General features: G+C 34.8%; 2 protein-coding genes across 2 annotated transcripts; both read left to right on the top strand.

The window, feature by feature from the left end:
- The first annotated feature begins 12,259 nt into the window (after positions 1-12,259).
- LOC128546486 (oxygen-dependent choline dehydrogenase-like) lies at positions 12,260-13,390 on the top strand. The gene has a single exon (XM_053517055.1). It carries the CDS (start codon positions 12,260-12,262, stop codon positions 13,388-13,390), a length of 1,131 nt encoding a protein of 376 aa, XP_053373030.1.
- A 26-nt stretch (positions 13,391-13,416) lies between these two features.
- Positions 13,417-14,043, top strand: LOC128546451 (glucose dehydrogenase [FAD, quinone]-like). The gene has a single exon (XM_053516992.1). It carries the CDS (start codon positions 13,417-13,419, stop codon positions 14,041-14,043), a length of 627 nt encoding a protein of 208 aa, XP_053372967.1.
- Positions 14,044-20,328: the final 6,285 nt, after the last annotated feature.

The raw sequence follows: 20,328 nt of genomic DNA, 5'->3' as shown, positions 1-20,328 counted from the left end.
ACTTTGCTATGCATTTTGGTAGAATTATGGCCCTTTTTGTACTTAGAAAATTTGAGTTTCTTCGTTAAAATGTTTTTGTTTAGGTCCGCCTTTTCTCAAAAACTATACGCGCTACAGCTTTGAAACTTTAAACACTTAGAAATTTTAAGTTTATTGTTTACAACTTTTGTTTAGGTCACCTTTTTTGTCAAAAACTATAAGAGCTACAGCTTTGAATCATTGCACACTTGTTTATCATCATTAGGGGACAATGTAGGTCAAGAACCATAACTCTAACCTGCATTTTGTCGGAATTATGGCCCTTTATATACTTAGAAAATCTGAACTATAACTCATACATATTGTCCAGCACTTGTTATTTCAATGTAGTATGAAGATTGTGACAATAGTAACTTAAAACTGTATGAGAGAAGACTGAAATGAGCACACTTCTGTTATACCCCAGTCACACATACGGCGCGGATAGCTACGTCTAGCCACGGATAGAAACGTAGTCATCCGTACTGATCCGTATTGATTCGTACCTGAGCCGTACCTTAAAGTAGTAACACGTATCAATCCGTACCAATTCGTACGGCTCAGGTACGGATCGGTACGAATTACTACGTTTCTATACGTAGCTAAACGTAGCTATCTGCGCCGTATGTGTGACTGTGGTATAACACGGACACAAACATTTAGATACTTACTACTGTCAAAAATATACCGGTACACAAAGACATTTTTTTTTGACTGAGAAAGAACAATGTTAAAATGAAATTTCTATGTTTACAGTAAGTCTTTAATGACTCTGTGAAATTAAAAAAATTGGATGCGGTCAAAAATAAATAAAAAAAATCATAAACAGCTTAAATCATTTTTCTAAGGGGAACGGTGGTCTAATGGTTAAGGGTGTCGACCGCTTAATCTGGGAGTTGTGGGTTCCAGCCCCATTAGGGTCACGACCACGCATTCTCATTCTATGACACAAGTACTGGATTTTCCAGGAAGCGGATTTGAGAGTGGTTCAAATAAGCTTGAAGCACAACTGGGAGGTTTTAAATGTGCTTTTGACAGGGCTTGCATGTAAGAATTTCCTGAAATTGTTCCAAGTATGCGAGCGAGTAAAAACTATCTATATCTTGCCAGTCTTAATGACCTGTCAGAGGATACGGACATTTTTGTACAAGTTTATGTACAGTGAAACCTGCTTTAAGAGCCCACTTAAGGGAGAGCAAATACGTTTTCTCATACTTCAGGTGGTCTTTTAATACAGGTTCAATCTATATGAAATGCTCTGTAGAGGGACTAATGGTCTTACAACACAGGTTTTTGCTTAATATAGGTGGTCTCCTAAGCAGATTTGAATATTGTATGTAAATATGTCTTTGCACTTTGCATCAAGTGCATGCATTGCACATCGAAATACATGAAATGTATTGAAATACGAGTTGTTCAGTATTATATGTAATGAGAATTGGTTATAGTGTTTGTTATATATTGTTTTGGGTCTTTGCAAATTACATGTTTTACAAACTCATTACAAATCTAAACCTACGAAATGTTTTGTGATTTGCCCGAGACAAAGACCACCCAGTGTGATATTGCTTATGACGTAATAATAACGTGACATTTTTTCTTTCAAGATGCAGGAATATGAATTCCTGTCTATTATTTTCAGATATCTGCATGAGCATTATCAAATGGAAATGGAAACTGTGATATGTAAGGAAGCGTTTTGCTTGCCTATAGCATAAATACATGTTTTACTGATTGCTAATTAGTTAATTGGTACTGTCAAGGCATATTCAGATGTATACCAATTTACACACTACCATTTAATTATTTTCAAAAGCTAGTATATTATCTACTGCTTGAGATACGCGAACATCACAAAATTTATAACGGTAACTATCTTGATGAAAGTGTCACATGATACAAACATAACACCAGATAACACGCCTTGAACAAGAAATTTATCACCACCTAGAGATAGATTATGTCATTATAATGAATCTTAGAATCAGATAAAATATCTATTTCTGTACGAGATAACATCACTTGTGGAATAGCTTCTTACAAAATTCAGAATATTTGCATTCATTTTTATTTTTGTTCCTGAATTTGAAGCGGGAAGTTGTCCGAATTTCAATACAAAACGATTTCAACATTTCGAGCTACAGTTTTGAATATACGTTATCGAAATCCTCGATATCTTAACGGAAAACATTTTCGTACGTTTTGTTTTTCCTCTAGGACATTTATTATTCTATAATCATTAATGTATCTTTATTTTCTTTCTTTAATACAAATCGTCATTAATACTTTTATTTTATACATTGAATCTTATTTTCCTACTCCAGCACAACACAAGCAATTATCTATACTTCTATTCCGAATCTTATTTTCTTCCTTTTAGTACATCACAAGTCATCAATTATACTTCTATTTTGTATTTTATTTTCTTCCTCTGGCACAACATATAACATATCATTACAAGATAACAATGGATGAGCTCTACGATCCCAAATTCCCGAAGTGAAACATTTTTAGTGTGTATTCTTTCAATAATAACACATAAATCAAATATGTCTTTTATCAAAACGTGTACCTATACTTAATTGGGCTTAATTGCAAAACCAGGGTGCTGATTCGCCTAAATATTAAAAAAAAATAATACACATATATTCATTCTTATATTAAAGCAGTATTCGTATCCGCCAATTTATTTTACAGAAGCGAAGTGTAACATATACAGAGGAACACTTTAAAAATTATTAACATGTACAAAGCATTCCTTAAATTGTATATCAGATATTACATGTTATAATGCTGCAATATTATCTGAGTACACTAAACCAGTCCTGTTTAAATTATAACCGTATATCAATAAGTTTTAAAGAAAGCATGCAAACGTTTTAATGTATTTTCCATTATACTTATCATTGGGACAATCATCGTTTAACTTTGTGGGTTGGAATAACAGTGTTTGAATTTGATCTTCAGGATTTAACGTAATCCATGGACACCATACGTCTGCTTGAGAAAATTCGATTATATCTATCACAATTTCTCTCGGGAACTGTAACAGAGTGCACAGCAAACTGTCATAAACGGTTGCTTTATAGCAGTACATGTCCGCGAAAATCTCAATCGCTGTTATTACAAATATACAGCCTTGGTCTAATAACGAGGTATTTTTACTTAACTTTCAAAGCTGCCATGTTCCATCACTTAAGTTCATTCATGGTATTTCCATTGAAGCATGTTTAATAATACCTTTTTACCAATACTTATTTAGAAACATCATGGAAAACAAATACACGGTTATGACATCTGTAAAATCCTGCTTTGGTATGATATAACTCGGTATGATATCCGATATGAATCCTTGCATGTTGTTGTCGTTTATAAAACGTGCAAAGGACGGAAGCCATTGTTGACCAAGGAACTTTAGCTTCCGGTGGTCAATTTCATCTTGGATGTACACCTATAGCCAACAATAAATTCTGTATTCGTAGATATATGCAAACGTTGAATGTATTTTCAAACAATATCTATGAGCGTGATCAAGATGCACCATTTCCGAAAAAGCACCCACCAATATTTTTACTCTTCGTCTTGGTAAACATTTGTCAAATATAACAGAATTTAACAAGTAAATATAAATACCGCGGTTGGATATACTTACTAAAGTTCCGCACACATGAGTTGTCTGTGTTGAATCCAAGGCGTGTAAAATATGATAAATTCTGCCAAACCATATTGCAGTTGTCCAGTTTATCATCAAATCTTGTTAATTAAAGTATTAAAATAAGTCTGAACTGAGTGGTACACAGGAAGATTAAAATAAAATTGTCCTTATTGTGAAGCATTTCGCCCAATATGATTATAACAATGACCATCTACCAGTTTGAAGTATTTAGCAGGTGACAGTTTCTGAAGATCAGAATAGGAACGCTGAAATGAAGTTCTATTTAGGACTGGCATTTATCATGCAAATACACCCCCAAAGCGTAGAAATCTAATTATTGCGATATGCACAGAAAGAGAAAATAGACAGCAGCTATATATGGAAATGACCAATTTGTCTCCAGCTATTTTAGGCTTCGTTTAGAATCATTGTTATACTTCTAGTTGCAAATTATTTCAAAAGATGCACTTGTTAGGTCTTGCCCGTATGTAAATTAAATCTTTGAATACATTCGTTGGAAACGTAAAACACAGCCAAGCAGTATGATCGTTATTTCAGTTTGAAAAAAAAAGCGGTTTGAGGGAGGAAATGGAATTCGCCTTACGGCCTTCTTCAACCCCATCTCAACACCGAATAAAATGTAATGTAGTAAACCAATGTGACATTAATAAAGCAAACAAAGCAGGCATATATAGCTGTTAAAGATATATAAATGTTTCATGTTATTAAATGTAGTTTGGCAGTGATCTATAACATTTTCGAGGTCTTTCGCCTGTTTATAAAAGAAGATCTTTGCCACCATATTATATAATTAGGAGTACTAGATGATATTTCAAAATGTTTACTAAGAGGTTACGACCCGACTACATCGAGATACACCACATGTTTATAATGTCATGTACGGTACGCCTTGATCTCACCACAGGTTATTTAATAAACATACCTGACATTAGCTTCAGCTCCTCTCGATATTGTTTCAACGAAATTAAAATGGTTTAAACTCACCTTGTCGTCAAAGACTGCTCTAAATCAAATCAATTAGCATATTGAAGCTAACAATCTCCTACGAGCCTACCAAAGTGCCTTTAGAAAATAGCATGGGGTTGAAACATCAATGGTCAAAATGTATAATGATCTTTTTGAAACCATAGATGAAAATCAAATAACAATCGTGGTCATTGTCGACTTGAGTGGAGCGTTCGATACCATCGATATCCTGATACTGATTCAAATCCTTCAAGATGAATTTGGTATACAAAATTCAAGCAGAAAATTCTCAAAATGAGACAACTGTTCTTAAACAACTCGACAGTTGTCTCAATGAAATCATAAAATGGATGACAACCTTCAAACTGAAAATGAATCAGTCTAAACCTGAAATAATTATGTATGGAACCAGACAACAGTTAGCGAAATTGAACATCACAAGTGTAAACGTTGGTGGGTGTGACGTAAAATGCGTCGATCATGTCAGAGACCTGGGTGTAACTATGACCAATACACTCAACTTTTACCATCACATTCAGAAAAAGTGTCAGATAGCTCATGTGCAGTTACGAAACTTTAGGGCTATACGGAAACATCTCACACAGAAGTCAACTGAATCATTAGTGCATGGATTGATTCATTCTCCCATTGACTTCTGCAACAGTTTATTTACAGAAATTCCAGCCTACCAAATCAATAAACTACAGCGGTCCAAAATCATGAGTAATCTAGAGTAGTCAAGAATGCTTCCTATGAAAAACTAAGTGCCGAACTTCTAAAAGAATTACACTGGCTTCCAGTTAAGGCTAGAGTCATGTTCAAAGTCTTAGTAATAGTCTTCCGTGTCATCAATGGTACAGTTTCAGTATATCTGAGGGAAATGTTTGTACCTATTCGACAACGATACAGACTTCGCTCACAAAGTGACACTAACTTTAACATCCCTAGACGGCGAACAAAATTAGCAGACAGATCTATGGCAGTCGTTGGTCCCAAATGGTGGAACGATCTACCTACCTATCTGAAAAACATTCAGTCTGAAGCCAGCTTTAGATCAAAACTGAAACACATTTATTTAGTCAGTTTCATGAACAATGAATGTAGTCTTGTTGGGATACAAAATATCAGAAGTGGTGTAAAATAGTATTTATACATGTCCAAATCGCTAAATCTAAGTTCTAGAATTCTGTTCATATTTTGTGTGTAGATATTTTAAATGTATATTATGTAATTGTAAAGCGCAATAAAATATTTTATAATTTTTGCGCTATATAAATGCCATGTATTTGTATTTGTATAGTATATTGTTAGAAAAAGATGATGAATACTTTTTTATGTAGAAACTTTTGCAGTAATAATCCACTGTTAACGTTTACTTTTTCTCGTTATGAAGTTATCAGTCTTAGGTAATTGCAGTGGTGTGTAGTCTTTCTTTTTCCCAGAATATAAGTATTGTTGCATATCTTTAAGATGCACATAGGTGTATTGAAAAATAAAGTTGTGGATTTTAATCTTACAAACACTGTTTTGCTAAATGTTAGACAGTTGAGTATAACAAAAATGACCAAGAAGCCAAAAAGTATAATATTTTACTTAATCAGTTGGATTTAACATAGTTTCTCAGACAAAGAGCAATTTAGTTATATACAAGTATATCAGTCAGTTACTTAAATCAATGATCAGGTTTTTTTAGCAATATCAACATGGTTTTGCAGGTGTCTGATAGTTTCAAACATGAATACAGGTCAGAGGATCAGTAATTTTTGGATACCACACACAACACCCGAAACAATAACTTCCTGATTCTCAATCTGGACAGACAAAAGGGTCAGTAAATATGATATATTATATATCGTTGTATATAGCTGCAGCGTGTTCTGGACATATGTTCCGGTCCCATCTAACATACACTTAACCACTTCCTATTAAGATAGAAACCTATATGAATTACAACAATACAACTGTACGAGGTTAGGAGTACCGTTTTTATTATGCAGAAAAATAGCTTTAAGTTTTATATTGAACTTTACAGTGTCAATTTTACTGATATTGATGTTATCCTCGCTCATTGTACATACATGCACATAGCCTTTATTCATTTGAAGGATTCTTTTGTAAATTTGTGTGGAGTGTATATTGTTTCAACAATGTTCCATATATCTCTGCAAGAAATAATTACGTCTTACTTTTATAAATCAAATGGCACATTTTTCATTGTACTCAATAAATGTCTAACGTTCTAAACGAACATATGAGCACATTTCAAAGCAAACTCTTTTTAAATTACTATGATAATTCTTTTTGTACACAGATCTTTATCCACTCTTAGAGAGACATGTTGTTGTTTTTTTTTTTCAACATACAATCCATAACCAAACTATTGGAAGATTTTCGCGTGTACACATATAAACTAAGCCGATATAATGTTAAGCAGATTTAAGGATTCAAAAATGTATAATAAAATACGTAATTATAATTACGTAAATGTTAATACTTCATCTTCAGTGAAAAATCTGTCAGTAAGCTGCCGTTGCCTTCGTAATTCTTCTTCAGCCCTTTTGATTTTCTGATCCATTTCATTAAATTTTTCAACGACTTTTTGATCATAATCAAATCGTTATGTGCATACATGTTCCTCTGCCAGTTCAAGATGAAGCATGCTGATAATACATATTATCCAGAATGCACAGACTCTAAAAGCGTTTATAAACATAACTTTAATACGACAGCTTTGATTAGCAGAAACGTGCAGCACAGTTTTTATAAATCTCCTGAAGAGTTTATTCTACTCTAACAAATATCTTTACTTATAACAATACGATAATTGTAATTTTACAAAGTAACACTTGAAGGCCGAGAATTACAATGATATAGGGACAATTAAGACGTTTCAATAAAAGGTACCATGACGAAGTAGCTTAGTGCCATTCAACCAAGGGCAACGTAAAATTCAATTATAAACTGTTGTGTGTCTGTGTTATGTGTTAATGATTAACCCATACCCTGCTAAATTTCTATAATGAAATTGTTCATCTTTCAATTTGGATAGTACCATCAATTGTTAAAAGGAGTGCTTATCAAAACGATATAAACTGGATGGCGAACAGTGCAGAACATAATCAAACTGCACGGATATGCAGGCTGATCATGATCTACATTGGTCGCAAAGGCATAATCAGTCTTGCCAGGCATGATAAGGGTTAAGAACATAGCCTTCAGATTTTGTTTTGACATGGACGATTATTGGTAACTTATTGAAAACGGTAACGATTTAAACTTAGTTATAAGCATATAGCTCGTATATATCACGTTGTATTTTTGGCAACGTTTCCTCTTCTAATGTCGGTCAGTGCTTGATGAGCTAGGACCATCCTAGCATGAACTACATGCAAAATATCCGGGTCCAAAACATCAAACCAAAACTCGAATTTTTCACAGGTCCCGACCCGGAGAGAAATGATGATTTTTAAGGGTCCAAACCTAACAGATGTTCCATTATTAATACAAATGTAAATGTACTTGAAAAATGGAATTGAAAAATGAGTCTGAAATAATTTGAAATACATAAATGCCACCATATTAATGTGTCCTGTTCTAACACATTCGAATTTCACCATGAAGTGACATTTAAGTTAATTTCGATTTTTAGGTTGTTTCATTGTAACTGTTAATTTATTTAACTAATTTGATCATTTAACATGCTATCTAATATTAAAATTTGGCAGAGATATCAGTGTTCAGAAAAAAAATCAGCAAAAGTGTTTCTCACATGTATATGTAAAACAGTAACAATATTTTGCATTATCTAAATTATTTACATGTTACCAGTTTATAATCGGTCTGTATTGCATATGAAGTAAACAATGGCATAGACTAGTGACACACTTTTCTCTTCACCTAGTTTTCGTTCTATTCTATTCTCAGTTAACGAAAACTGTGAAATGTAATAAAGTGCTGAATACTTAGTGAGATTGCCCTTTAATGCCAAACGATCTAAAGAATGACAAATCAAAAAGAGACAACTACAGAATGCTCTATAAAGTCCTTAAATTATTAAGTGGATTTAAAGGGCAAGTTGATGAAACTTGACCAACAACAAGATGCCGAGTGATTTATTACTATAACGGATTTCACACGTGCAAGCTGAAACCCTCTCGTATGAAAATATTATTGTCCTTAAGCTGAAATCGCATTTTGTAACATTTACACGAAATTTAAAGACGTTTCGTGCAATAAACAAAACATAAGTCCTATAATTGAAATCTAGACTCAATACCTCAAATTTTACAAAGGGTGATTAAAGCAATTAAATCTATATTAGAAAAAAACTTTTGCGAGGAACTTCGTGACAAACGCATTGTGTAGAATACGTTCTAGTCATATGCATAACATAGTATTAAAAGTCACAATTTCTAATACATTTTTTTAACTCAAAATTAGAATATAAAGCTTGAGTCATTCCTTTCTTTCTGTATTAATCTTCTTAGTTCAAAAGCAATTATCATTCGGCAAGAACATTGATTTTTCAACTGTATTTAATTAACTGTCTGTTTGCAAGCTAAATACTAAAAAAAATATTTATTATTTTAATTTTTGCAATTTATAGCAACGTAGCACGCAATAATTTGATTCCTTTGCCTTGACCGGAAATAGAAATGACAAGTAAGCAGATAGGCCAATAGAATGAGATTTATATTTATATTTTGTACTCTGAAGACGGCAAAGATTCTATTACTTATAACAAGAGTACCCTTAAAGTGACGAGTGGTGGCTGTAAAATAACTCCCTGTATATTATGGACCTTTGGGAACATGGCGGTCACTCAATTGTTTTGTATAATAGAGTTCCGGTTAAGTACATTTAATTACTTCTCGTGAACAGCCTCAATCCAACCGAGTCTGGTATCATTTTTGCTAGGTTGTGTTCTATGCTTCCAAAGGATATTCTTATACAACTACCACAACATCAGACTTTAAGTGCTTTAACAAATTCCCTGTACTTGTATGCAGTGTCTTTTTTGTTTTCGTGTCCTTTGGGATCAAGTAGTCCATTCTATGTTTATGGATAAAAGATAATAGATTTGCTAGGAAGCGTGAGGGGTGTTGCACATTGCATTTACTCTTATGAACAGCGAGTCTGATATTGATGTTACTAGGTTGCGTTCTATCCTTCCAAAGGATCTTCCAATAAATTTTAATTCAAAGCGCGACAAGAACAGGCGAATGAAAGGCATTGAAATCAAGTTTGCAGATATAAAAAATTCAATCTGAATTTTAAGTAAGTATTTTACGAAGGCTAAATAAATATTTCAAAAAAGTCTAGCAATCGTGAATTTTAAGACCGTACAGTATACACAGAATAGTTCTAATTTTTGAGTGTATTCAACAAATATGGTTGAGCCTCATTAGATAGAAAAATATTAAAGTCGGGAACAGCATTTAGTATTTCTATATTATTACGTTGACCGTTTAAATAAGCTTTATAGGAGTTTGTGTTCGTAAAAGGAACGGGTAAGTTGTAGAAATATATTGTGTTTTTAACCAACTGACAATCCAACATCTTAATGGGTATTTTGACCTTAAATAGTTTTCTTAGAGTTGTTTTTGCTTTCATTGTAACTTCTCATTGTAGAGTATGTATGAAATGATAGTAAACTCTAAATAAAGTAATGCTCGATACCAAATTCCTTGAAAAAATGCCATTAATAAATAGGTAACTTACTCTTCCAACTGTGAAATATATACACTATTACATACGTGTAATAAATATTCTAACACAACACTCAATAAATTTTCAATGAAATTATTGAGAGGTCAGTTTTGAAATTCTACATACTGTTTTAATAATATGTCATTAAAACACTGAACTGGCTTCACCGTAAGTAGCTGCACAAACCGATGGACGCACGTGACTTAATACAACTCTATATAGCAAAGGGCACACGTTTTAACTGCAGCAGCACAACCAAGGACGAACGTCTCTTTCGGCAGCTGCAGCCGTACAAACCAAAGAATGCACTTTTCTTTCGACAGCCACAGCAGCACAAACAGAGACGTTTTTTTTGAAAGTTGATTTTACACAAAGCAGCACATGGGGCACATTGCTTTCGACATCTGCCGCAGCACAACCAGGACGCACGTTTCCTCCGACAGCCGCAGATGTGACTACACAAACCAGAGGACGCATATACCTTGCAGCTGCAATTATACAAACCAGACGATGCACGTTTCTTCCGGCAGCAGCAGGTGGAGGTGTATCAATAACAGAAAGCACGCTTCTTTCCACACTAAACCAACAAAAGAAGAATGCTTCTTTCGACAGCCGTCTCAGCAAATACAAAAGACGCAGTTTCCTTTTGAAAGCTGCAGTTACACAAACTAAATGACACACGCGTTGTATAAAAGCTGCAGGTGCAGCTGCAACAATCAGAGCATGCACGCTTCATTCGGCAGTTGCAGATACAGCAGCACAAACCAGAGGACGCATGCTTCTTTTGCCAGCTGCAGGTGTAGAACCAACCGGAGAATGCATGCTTCTTTCGACAGTTGCAGGTACAGCTGCAACATTCAGAGGACGCACGCTTCTTTCGCCAGCTGCAAGTGTAGCTGCATTAACTAGGGGATGCACGCTACTTTCGAAATCTGCAGATACAGCTGCACCAACCAGAGAACGAATGTTCTTTTCGACTGCTGCGGGTGCTGCTGCAAGAAACAGAGGTTGCACGCTTCTTTCGAAAGCTACAGGTGCAGTTGACCACACCAGAAGACCTATGTTCCTTTCCAGAGATGTAGGTTCACTGGAAATGCAGCAACCAAAGTACGCTCCTTTCTTCCGAAAGCTTCAGTTGCTCATGCGCCAACCAGGGTGGGGGCATGTTTCTTTCAACAGCTGCAGCTGCACCATCCAGAGGATTCACGTATTTTTCGTCAGCTGCAGGTGCAACTGTACCAAAGAAAACAACAGAGGACTCATGTTCCTTTCGGAAGCTGCAGCTGCATCAAGCAGAGAACGCATGTTCCTTTCGACAGCTGAAGCTGCACCAACAAACGGACGCATGTTCCTTTCGACAGCTGCAGCTGCACCAGCCAGAGGACGCACGTTTCTTTCGACAGCTCCTGGAGCAGCTACACCAACCAGAGGATGCATGATCCTTTCGATAGCTGTAGGTGCAGCTGCACCAAACACAGGACGCATATACCTTTCGACAGCTGCAGCTGTACAAACCAGAGGACGCACGTTTCCTTCGACGCCTGCTGTTGCACCAACGAAAGGAAAAAAGAAAGTTAGTTATAAATATCTGATAGAATTAACATTGCTACGTAAAAAGAATGAATACAAAATAGAAAATTTCTATGGACAAAAGTATTTGATATAATCGTGCGTTCCGCACCAGCTAACTTCAGTAGGAGAATATGAAACAAATACTATAGTTTTTCTACATACGTTACATTTTTGGATGATAAATTATACAAAATATTAAACAGATGTACCTTCATTTAGAGGTCTAAACAGCTGTTAAATGATCGACTTATAGTGCTTCGCTTCATAATTGGTTTAAGTAAATATTCACATCTATGTTTTATATTCATATAAAATAAAATGGAATGTAAAAGCCTGACTGCCCTTATTGTTGTTGTTTTGGCAGTAGGATATACGGTATTCGTCAATAAGAACAAACCAAGTCTTGGCGAATCTATTGTATTGGATAAAATTAGAGACGAATATGATTACGTCATAGTCGGAGCTGGATCTGCTGGTTCCATTCTCGCGTCAAGATTATCGGAGGGTGCAAACTATAGTGTTCTTCTTCTAGAAGCTGGGGAACACTTTGATTATGACCAGAATATGCATATACCAGTGTTAACTTCTCAATTTGTAAATTCAAATTTAGCATGGCACTATCAAAGCGAAACAGAAAAAGAAATGTTTCTTGGACTGAAAAACCAAACATCATTATTGAATAGAGGGAGAGTTCTCGGAGGGTCAAGTTCGATAAATGCTTGTATATACGCGAGAGGCAGTCCGTTTGACTTTGAGGAATGGGAAATGAAATATAGATGTAACGGTTGGGGTTATAATGACCTACTTCCTTATTTCAAGAAGGCCGAGGATATTCAAATCCCCAGTCTGAAAACATCAGATTATCATGGCACAGGTGGACCAATTGCTGTATCGGCATCACCTTTTTCGCAATTGTCTAAATATTTTATAGATGCAGGAAAGGAAATGGGATACATGGAGACAGATTATAATGGTAAAAGTCAAACAGGATTTAGTCGTGTACAGAATACTGTCCGAAATGGAGTGCGTAGTAGTACAGGGCTTGAATACCTTGGTAAACCAGGTAAAAGACAAAATTTTGACATTGCTACTAACAGTTTTGTTACAAAAATACAGATAAAAGAAAAGGTCGCGACAGGTGTTTACTTCATCAAGCAGGGAAGAAAACAATTTGTAAAGGCTAAAAGGGACGTTATAGTATCAGCAGGTGCATTCAATTCACCACAGTTATTAATGTTGTCAGGCATAGGACCTAAAAGTCACCTTCAAGATTTAGACATACCTTTGGTACAAGACTTACCTGTTGGAGACAAATTCGATGACCATATTAATATTATCATTCCAATCAATCAATCCATCTCGACAAAGATAAAGCACAGGGAATATGGTCTCTGGTTGAGTACACATTGCTTGGGACTGGCCCTTTATCTTCGTTGGCTGACTCTGTAGCGTTTCTGCATATAGACAAGTCAAAAATGGGAAAAGAGAGACCAGATATTATGATGTTTTTAATACCCACTACTCTTGGTGAAAGTATTATGTTTAATTACAATGAATCAGTTTCGAACGAGCTAATTAACCCTTATATGAAAACACCTGGATTTGCTGTATTGATTTTTTTATTGCATCCAAGGGGCACAGGAACCGTACGGTTACGGAATACCGACCCATTTGATAGCCCGATATTGGATACAAATCATCTGACAAACAAGCAAGATGAAGATGACCTGTTAGCTGGTATCCGAATGTTTGAGGAACTAATTTCCACAGAAGTAATGAAAAGCCTTGGTGCTGATCTAAGCATCAATGAAGCGTCCTTTTGCTCTCATCATCAATTTAGATCTGATGATTTCTGGAGATGCATGATACGTCACATTGCTCATAATTTCTATCATTCAACAAGTACGTGTAAAATGGGCATAAAAGGTGATCCAACTGCAGTTGTAGATTTAGATCTCAGAGTTCAAGGAATCAAGAATCTTCGCGTCTGTGATGCCTCTGTATTTCCTTCTGTGACGTCAGCAAACACGAACGCACCAGTTATGGCAATCGCAGAAAAATTTGCGGATATGCTTAAGAAAGAAAGAAAGACATTTACATGACACAAGTACTGGATGAAACATGTACATATTTAAAATGTTCAGTTGCGACAGAAGAAGAAGACCATGACCACTGCCTGAATATTCAAAGTAGATGGTTTCAACAAGTCTGAACACGAACCAGTTTCATATCAATATAGATATGTTTCGATCATGTTCCTATTCAAATGTAATCGTAGATATACTAAATCAAATTTGGTTTCATCAGATAACTGATTTCATCAAGACGCAGAACAAAAATTATTTTAAATATAATTATAGTTTTGAAACTGTGTCAAGGTAAATTCGTTATTGCTGATTTGATTTGCAGTTTAATATATCCTGTTTCAAAAGTATTAATAATGTGCCTTAAATATTATACTTTAAAAGTGATAACAATTCACCATATCATTATGCATGACTTAAAATTGTACATGTTATATTTGTTTGATGTCCAGTGTCTTGTAGATTAAATGCAAATTTCATGACAGCCGGGGTACATGTATCAGGTATTAGTGGCACGGCAGATTAGTGTTATTTTAGCATATTTATAACTATGAATAAATAACAGTAATACATGTATATATATACACATCCCTATGACCGTAGGAATAATCGTTATGATAAACAAAGGGCGTAGTCTAACATTACATTATAGACATGTTGTTTTTCATCCTAAAGCTATATATTTTTACCGTACATTGCCACATTTTGTGGTTGACAATTTAGTACTTCTTGAATTTAAAATCGGAAATGTCTACGTAATAAATTTTTTTCTCATTTCTCGTATTTTTTATTTATACAACAGAAAACTTCTTCGGGGCTTTCATCGCGAAATTACGATCAATGCTCATTAACTATAAGTTTAACTTTGGGTGCATATTTTTGCAGCAGACAACATTTTTCTGTTAAAAATGATGAATACACGTATCCACTTGGAAATCGAGCTTCAAGGAATGTGGCAGTCTCATAGCTGTATTTATTTATAAATGTATACATATACACAGATAAAGTAAAACATATAGATATCGAGGGACCTTGGTGGGTCCTAGATAATGTCGAAGGTATTCTTGACCCAACCAATAAAATCTTAATTTTCATATCAAACAAGTTAAAGTAAAGCACAAGTTCTTTCTATCGCACATGTATATAAATCATCTTCTAAAATTTTGGTTGCAGTGTCTGTTTTAAATATTGGTCATCATTCTACCTTATTGACATTCTGTATCCCCCTGTTTAATCAGGGAGACAGTGGCGCAGTGGTTAGCAGTTTGGACTACAACGACAGCGATCCGGGTTCGATTACCGGTTGCTGCTGATATCCCGACTTACTATACTTTGTACTGTTTCCAGCAGTATCGGTCTAGACTTTATGCCGGGGAGGTAAATATGACGCCTGCCGTGGCTCAGCTGAAAATAAGTTGTTTCATCTACCATTCCAAGTGGGGATTTTCGCCGACAACCCATGTTAAATAGCGCCCCTGGGGCGTTACATTTTGCACCATATACTGCCAAAAAATGTCAAGTAGAAATCTAAGTATTAACGCGGTTATTTAACATAAATTGTCAAATCCACATCAAGTTGGGTAAAAACGGCGATAAGACAATGTCCCGGTCAATCCATTTCCACATGTAGTGTACGATTCGATACGTAAATTTGTTGCGCATAATTAGAGGGTCACAATTGGGTTTGTTTTCGCATATTAACCATGCATTCGAATGCAATACTTAGTTGTTTACATGTGTTTGTACATATGTTATGCTCTTCAAAAATGGGGAAAATAAAAGAATCAATCAACCGTCCTCGGGTTTAGTAATATGTAATTAGGAGAATTTAGAATTTAGGAGAAATTAGGAGAATAATTTTAACGCCTGAGGTTATTTCTAAGGCCATGGAGTTTGATTGACCAGCTTGTAAATGACAACAGCTTTCGAAGTCAGTTGCTTAGTCAAGTGTGACTTACCGAATCAAAGTGTTCCTCCTGAGAGAAAAGGGGAAACGTTTGTAACGTGAGTAACCATATAGAAAGCGGTACAATTAAGGCGTAATTCAGTCAAATACAGAACACATAATAAAGAGTTACTTCTTGCAATACTTTCCGTTGGTTCAGTCAGTCAGTTATGGTCTTGTGTGCTCAATATTTTGAAACATTTCAAAAGGAGCAATCAGTTGACAAAGCATTCTCGTGCATGTAGATCAATTCAGTAACTTACCCCTTGCAAGCAAAATGTACATGTGCTGAAGGATTTTATATACACTCTATGGCAGCAACATTGTACGGAACAAGACATTGTTCTTTCTTTGACCTAAAATAAAATAATAGTCACTTCGACACGACGAAACAGAAACGTGTTATTATAAGGAAAAAGGTAAAACAAGGGCTAATATTGAGACATTTTATGTTTATCTTGACACTGTTTGGTGTTACCTTGATCATGCTAAGATGCTAGCTATGTTATCATTTCGAATTATGGTTTAAACTCCTCAAAACAGTGTCATTTTAAGCTAGTTACTCAAAGTGTGGTGTTAACTTGTCAACACGGTGCCTCAGTATTTTAGGAAGCTATGCTATCATGTCAAAGTTGTCTAAGTGTCATGGCAATTTAATGTCTCGCTATGTTAACTAGCCTAGCAATGTCTAATTGTAATATAGTCTTGGTAAACGATCGTGTGATCTTGTCTGCAAAATGTACTATTAATTAAAAATGTTATTTTGTGACAGTATCATTTGATCTTGTCTGCCTTTCTAACAAAATAACTTGCTCCGTAGACACGATCAAATGATAAATGTTATATCAATTTACATGTACTATGTCCTTGTGTCTCGGATGTTGTAATGCTACCTTTTGATTTGAAATGTATACCTTAGCCTGTTTAGTCTTCTTAGGTTTTCTTTATTACCTGACTTGGTCGTTTACTGCAGAATTACATTATTGTATTGCATGTGATAAAAGCTTGGCTGACGACATTTTGTAAATGGATACACCAAGGTGTTTGTTGATATCTTTCAATTAACAATACGTTTAGAAAGTCCATCGTTAATAAAATGTATATATTACAACATAACCGGATTATGCAATTATTTGATTTATCTTAATTAACATTTTAATCCATTTTGAACTAGAGCTATCACTAACGGTGATGAATGTACCCCCCCCCCCCCCCCCCGCATGCACTGACACATTACATTGCAATTTGACGCACACAGGATTGCATAATTATGTGGATTGTATGTATATAGACTGTATGTATACAGTATAGTAACAAAAAACAAAGTCCCATAACTATGCAGAATATTTATCTAAAAGGACGTAACATGCACCATGCACAACTAGGGTTGGTACTGATCACTTGTGTGAAGTTTCATTAAATTGTGTGCAATAGTTCGGAAGATTAGGCGCGCACAAGACTGCATATGCAGACTGTATGTTCATAGTATGTTAACAAGAAACAAAGTCCCATAACTCTGCAATTTTTGTCGTTGAAAGAACCTAACATGCCCCATGCACAACTATTTTTGTTACTGATCACTTGTGTGAAGTTTCATTAAATTGTGTCAAGTGGATGAGGAGAGATGGTGCGCACAAGATTGTGTCTATGTATATTGTATAGTAACAAAATACAAAGTCCCATAACTCTGCAATTTTTTTATCTGAAAGAACCTAACATGCCCCATGCACAATTACTGTTGTTACTGATCACTTGTGTGAAGTTTCATTAAATTGTGTCAAGTGGATGAGGAGAGATGGCGCGCACAAGGTGGTGTCTATGTATATAGTATAGTAACAAAAAACAAGGTCCCATAACTTTGCAAGTTTTTTTCTGAAAGAACCTAACATGACCCATGCACAACTACTTTTGTTACTGATCACTTGTGTGAAGTTTCATTAAATTTTGTCAAGTGGATGAGGAGAGATGGTGCGCACAAGATTGTGTCTACGGACAGACAGACAGACAGACGGACGGACGGACAGACAGACAACCTGAAACCAGTATTCACACACCCCCTTACAACTTTGTTGTCGGGGGGGGTACAAAAAGTTGTACAGTACGCATCAGTAAATATGTTGCATATATTAAAGTAACCCACTGACATTATAATTGTCAATCTGAGTTATTTTATTTAGTTTGAAACTGTAATTAAATTTTTTCAAAGTGATTTGTGAGAAATGTTTTCTGCAATCTGACCCCGTTAAGGTCAAAGTATTTTGAAAAAGGGTGGGGGGGACTCACATTAATACACTTTTGAAAGGACTAATAAAATGAATATATGCACGTGTATAACAAGTACATTTTATGAGAATTTGTTTGTTTAGTTGTTGTTTTATTTTTATTTCTATGTAGTCTACAACAGACTATGATACTACATATGTGTATGAAGATTGTGACAACAGTAACTAAAAACTGTATAAGGGAAGATTGAAATGAGCATAATTCTGTTATAGGGAATGGACACAAACATTTAGATACTTACTACTGTCAAAAATATACATAAAAGACATTTCTTTTTGACTGTGAAAGAATGATGTTTTGTACGCTTTATGACTTCCGTGTTATAAGGAAAATATTTCTTTGTTAACAATAAGAGTACTTTTTCTGATTTTGTGAATTTTTAAAAATAGGGAGCGTTCAACGGTGGTTAAGGGAGACGGCCCCATCGGGGCCACGACCACACATTCGAATATTACACAAGTACTGGTTTTTCTAGGTTTCCAAAGTCGATTCGAGAGTGGTTCAAATAAGCTTAAAGCTGTTACCACAATTTGGGGTAGGGTAATGTGGTTATGTTTGTTATATATTGTTTTGGGTCTTTGCAAATCATTACAAAATCATTTCAAAAATAAACCTACGAAGTATTTTGTTATTTGCCAGAGACAAAAGACTATTTAGTGTGGTATTGCTTATGACGTAAAAAGTAACGTGCCTTTTTTCTTTCAATATGTGGGAATATAAATTCCTGTCTATCATTTATAGATACCTGCATTAGCATTATCAAATGTAAATGGAGACTATGTAAGGAAGCTTTTTGCTTGCATATAGCATAAATACATGTTTCACTGAGTGCTGATTAAATAATTTGTACTGTCAGGACTTACTCAGATGTATACCAATTTACACACTATCATTTAATTATTTTTAAAAGCTTATGTTATCTACTGCATAAAATAGGCGAACATCGCACAATTTTCTAACGTTAACTATATTGATGAAAGTGTAATATGTCAGATATACACGTCTTGAACAAGAAATTAATCACCATTTGGAGAAAGATTATGTCATTATAATGAATCTTAAAATCAGATGAAATATTTATTTCTGTACAAAATACTATCATTAGTGGAATAACTTCATACAAATTTAAGAATATTTGCATTTATTTATAAATTTGTTGAATTTAAAGCAGAAAATTGTCAGAATTTCAATAAGTTTTGTTATACAAAACGACCTTAACATTTCGAGCTACCTTGTCGAAAATCTCGATATCTTAACGCAAAACATTTTCGTACCTTTTTGCTTCTTCTAGAACAACATAAGTTATCATTTATTCAAACATTACTAGCAATGCTTAAATCATAACAACGATATTTTGTTGACGTGATATTTAGCGCAAGGTATGCATCTAGAAATAGCGCTTTCAAATTTGATCAAGTATTTTACTTAATAGCATGTTTAAAACGAAATGTAAAGTAGCACAACTGTCTTGATTAATTTACCACACATTGAGTGGGTTATTCGCTTTGCAGAAATAATTCGCCATCATTTACGCCCTAATGAAACTCACCTGCAAGACGTCTTACGATTTCCTGTCCTGGCGTGTATAAACAAGAAGCGTAACGAACTGCCATTGGCACCATATTTGCGCAAAGAAACAGTTCTATCATATTTGATCAAAATCTAACAAAAAAAGACATATTAGAATCGAAATAATTTACTAATATATATGCAAACGTTGAATGTATTTTCAAGCAATATCTATTAGTGTTACTGAGATGCACAATTTCTGAAAAAGCACCCGCACATATTTACTCTTGGTAAACATTTGTCAAATATATCACGTAAATATGAATACCCCGGTTGTATGTACTTACTAAAGATCCGCACACATGAACTATCTGTGTTGAATCCAAGGCGTATAAAATATCATAAAAACGTCATGACGTAAATAATGTCAAACCACATTTCAGTAGTCCAGTTAAGCATCAAATCTCGTTAATTTAAATATTAAAATAAGTCTGAACTGAGTGCTACACAGGAAGATGACAATAAACTTGGCCCTATTGTGAAGCATATCGCCCAATATGATTATA

The sequence above is a fragment of the Mercenaria mercenaria genome, chromosome 1 (assembly GCF_021730395.1).
Source record: "Mercenaria mercenaria strain notata chromosome 1, MADL_Memer_1, whole genome shotgun sequence".
In the NCBI taxonomy this organism is placed as follows: domain Eukaryota; kingdom Metazoa; phylum Mollusca; class Bivalvia; order Venerida; family Veneridae; genus Mercenaria; species Mercenaria mercenaria.
This window is presented reverse-complemented; position numbering and strand designations above follow the sequence as displayed.

What these genes read in the sequence shown, in the direction of transcription:
- LOC128546451 (XM_053516992.1), top strand. Translation starts at nt 13,417, where the DNA reads ATGGGAAAAGAGAGACCAGATATTATGATGTTTTTAATACCCACTACT.
- LOC128546486 (XM_053517055.1), top strand. Translation starts at nt 12,260, where the DNA reads ATGGAATGTAAAAGCCTGACTGCCCTTATTGTTGTTGTTTTGGCAGTA.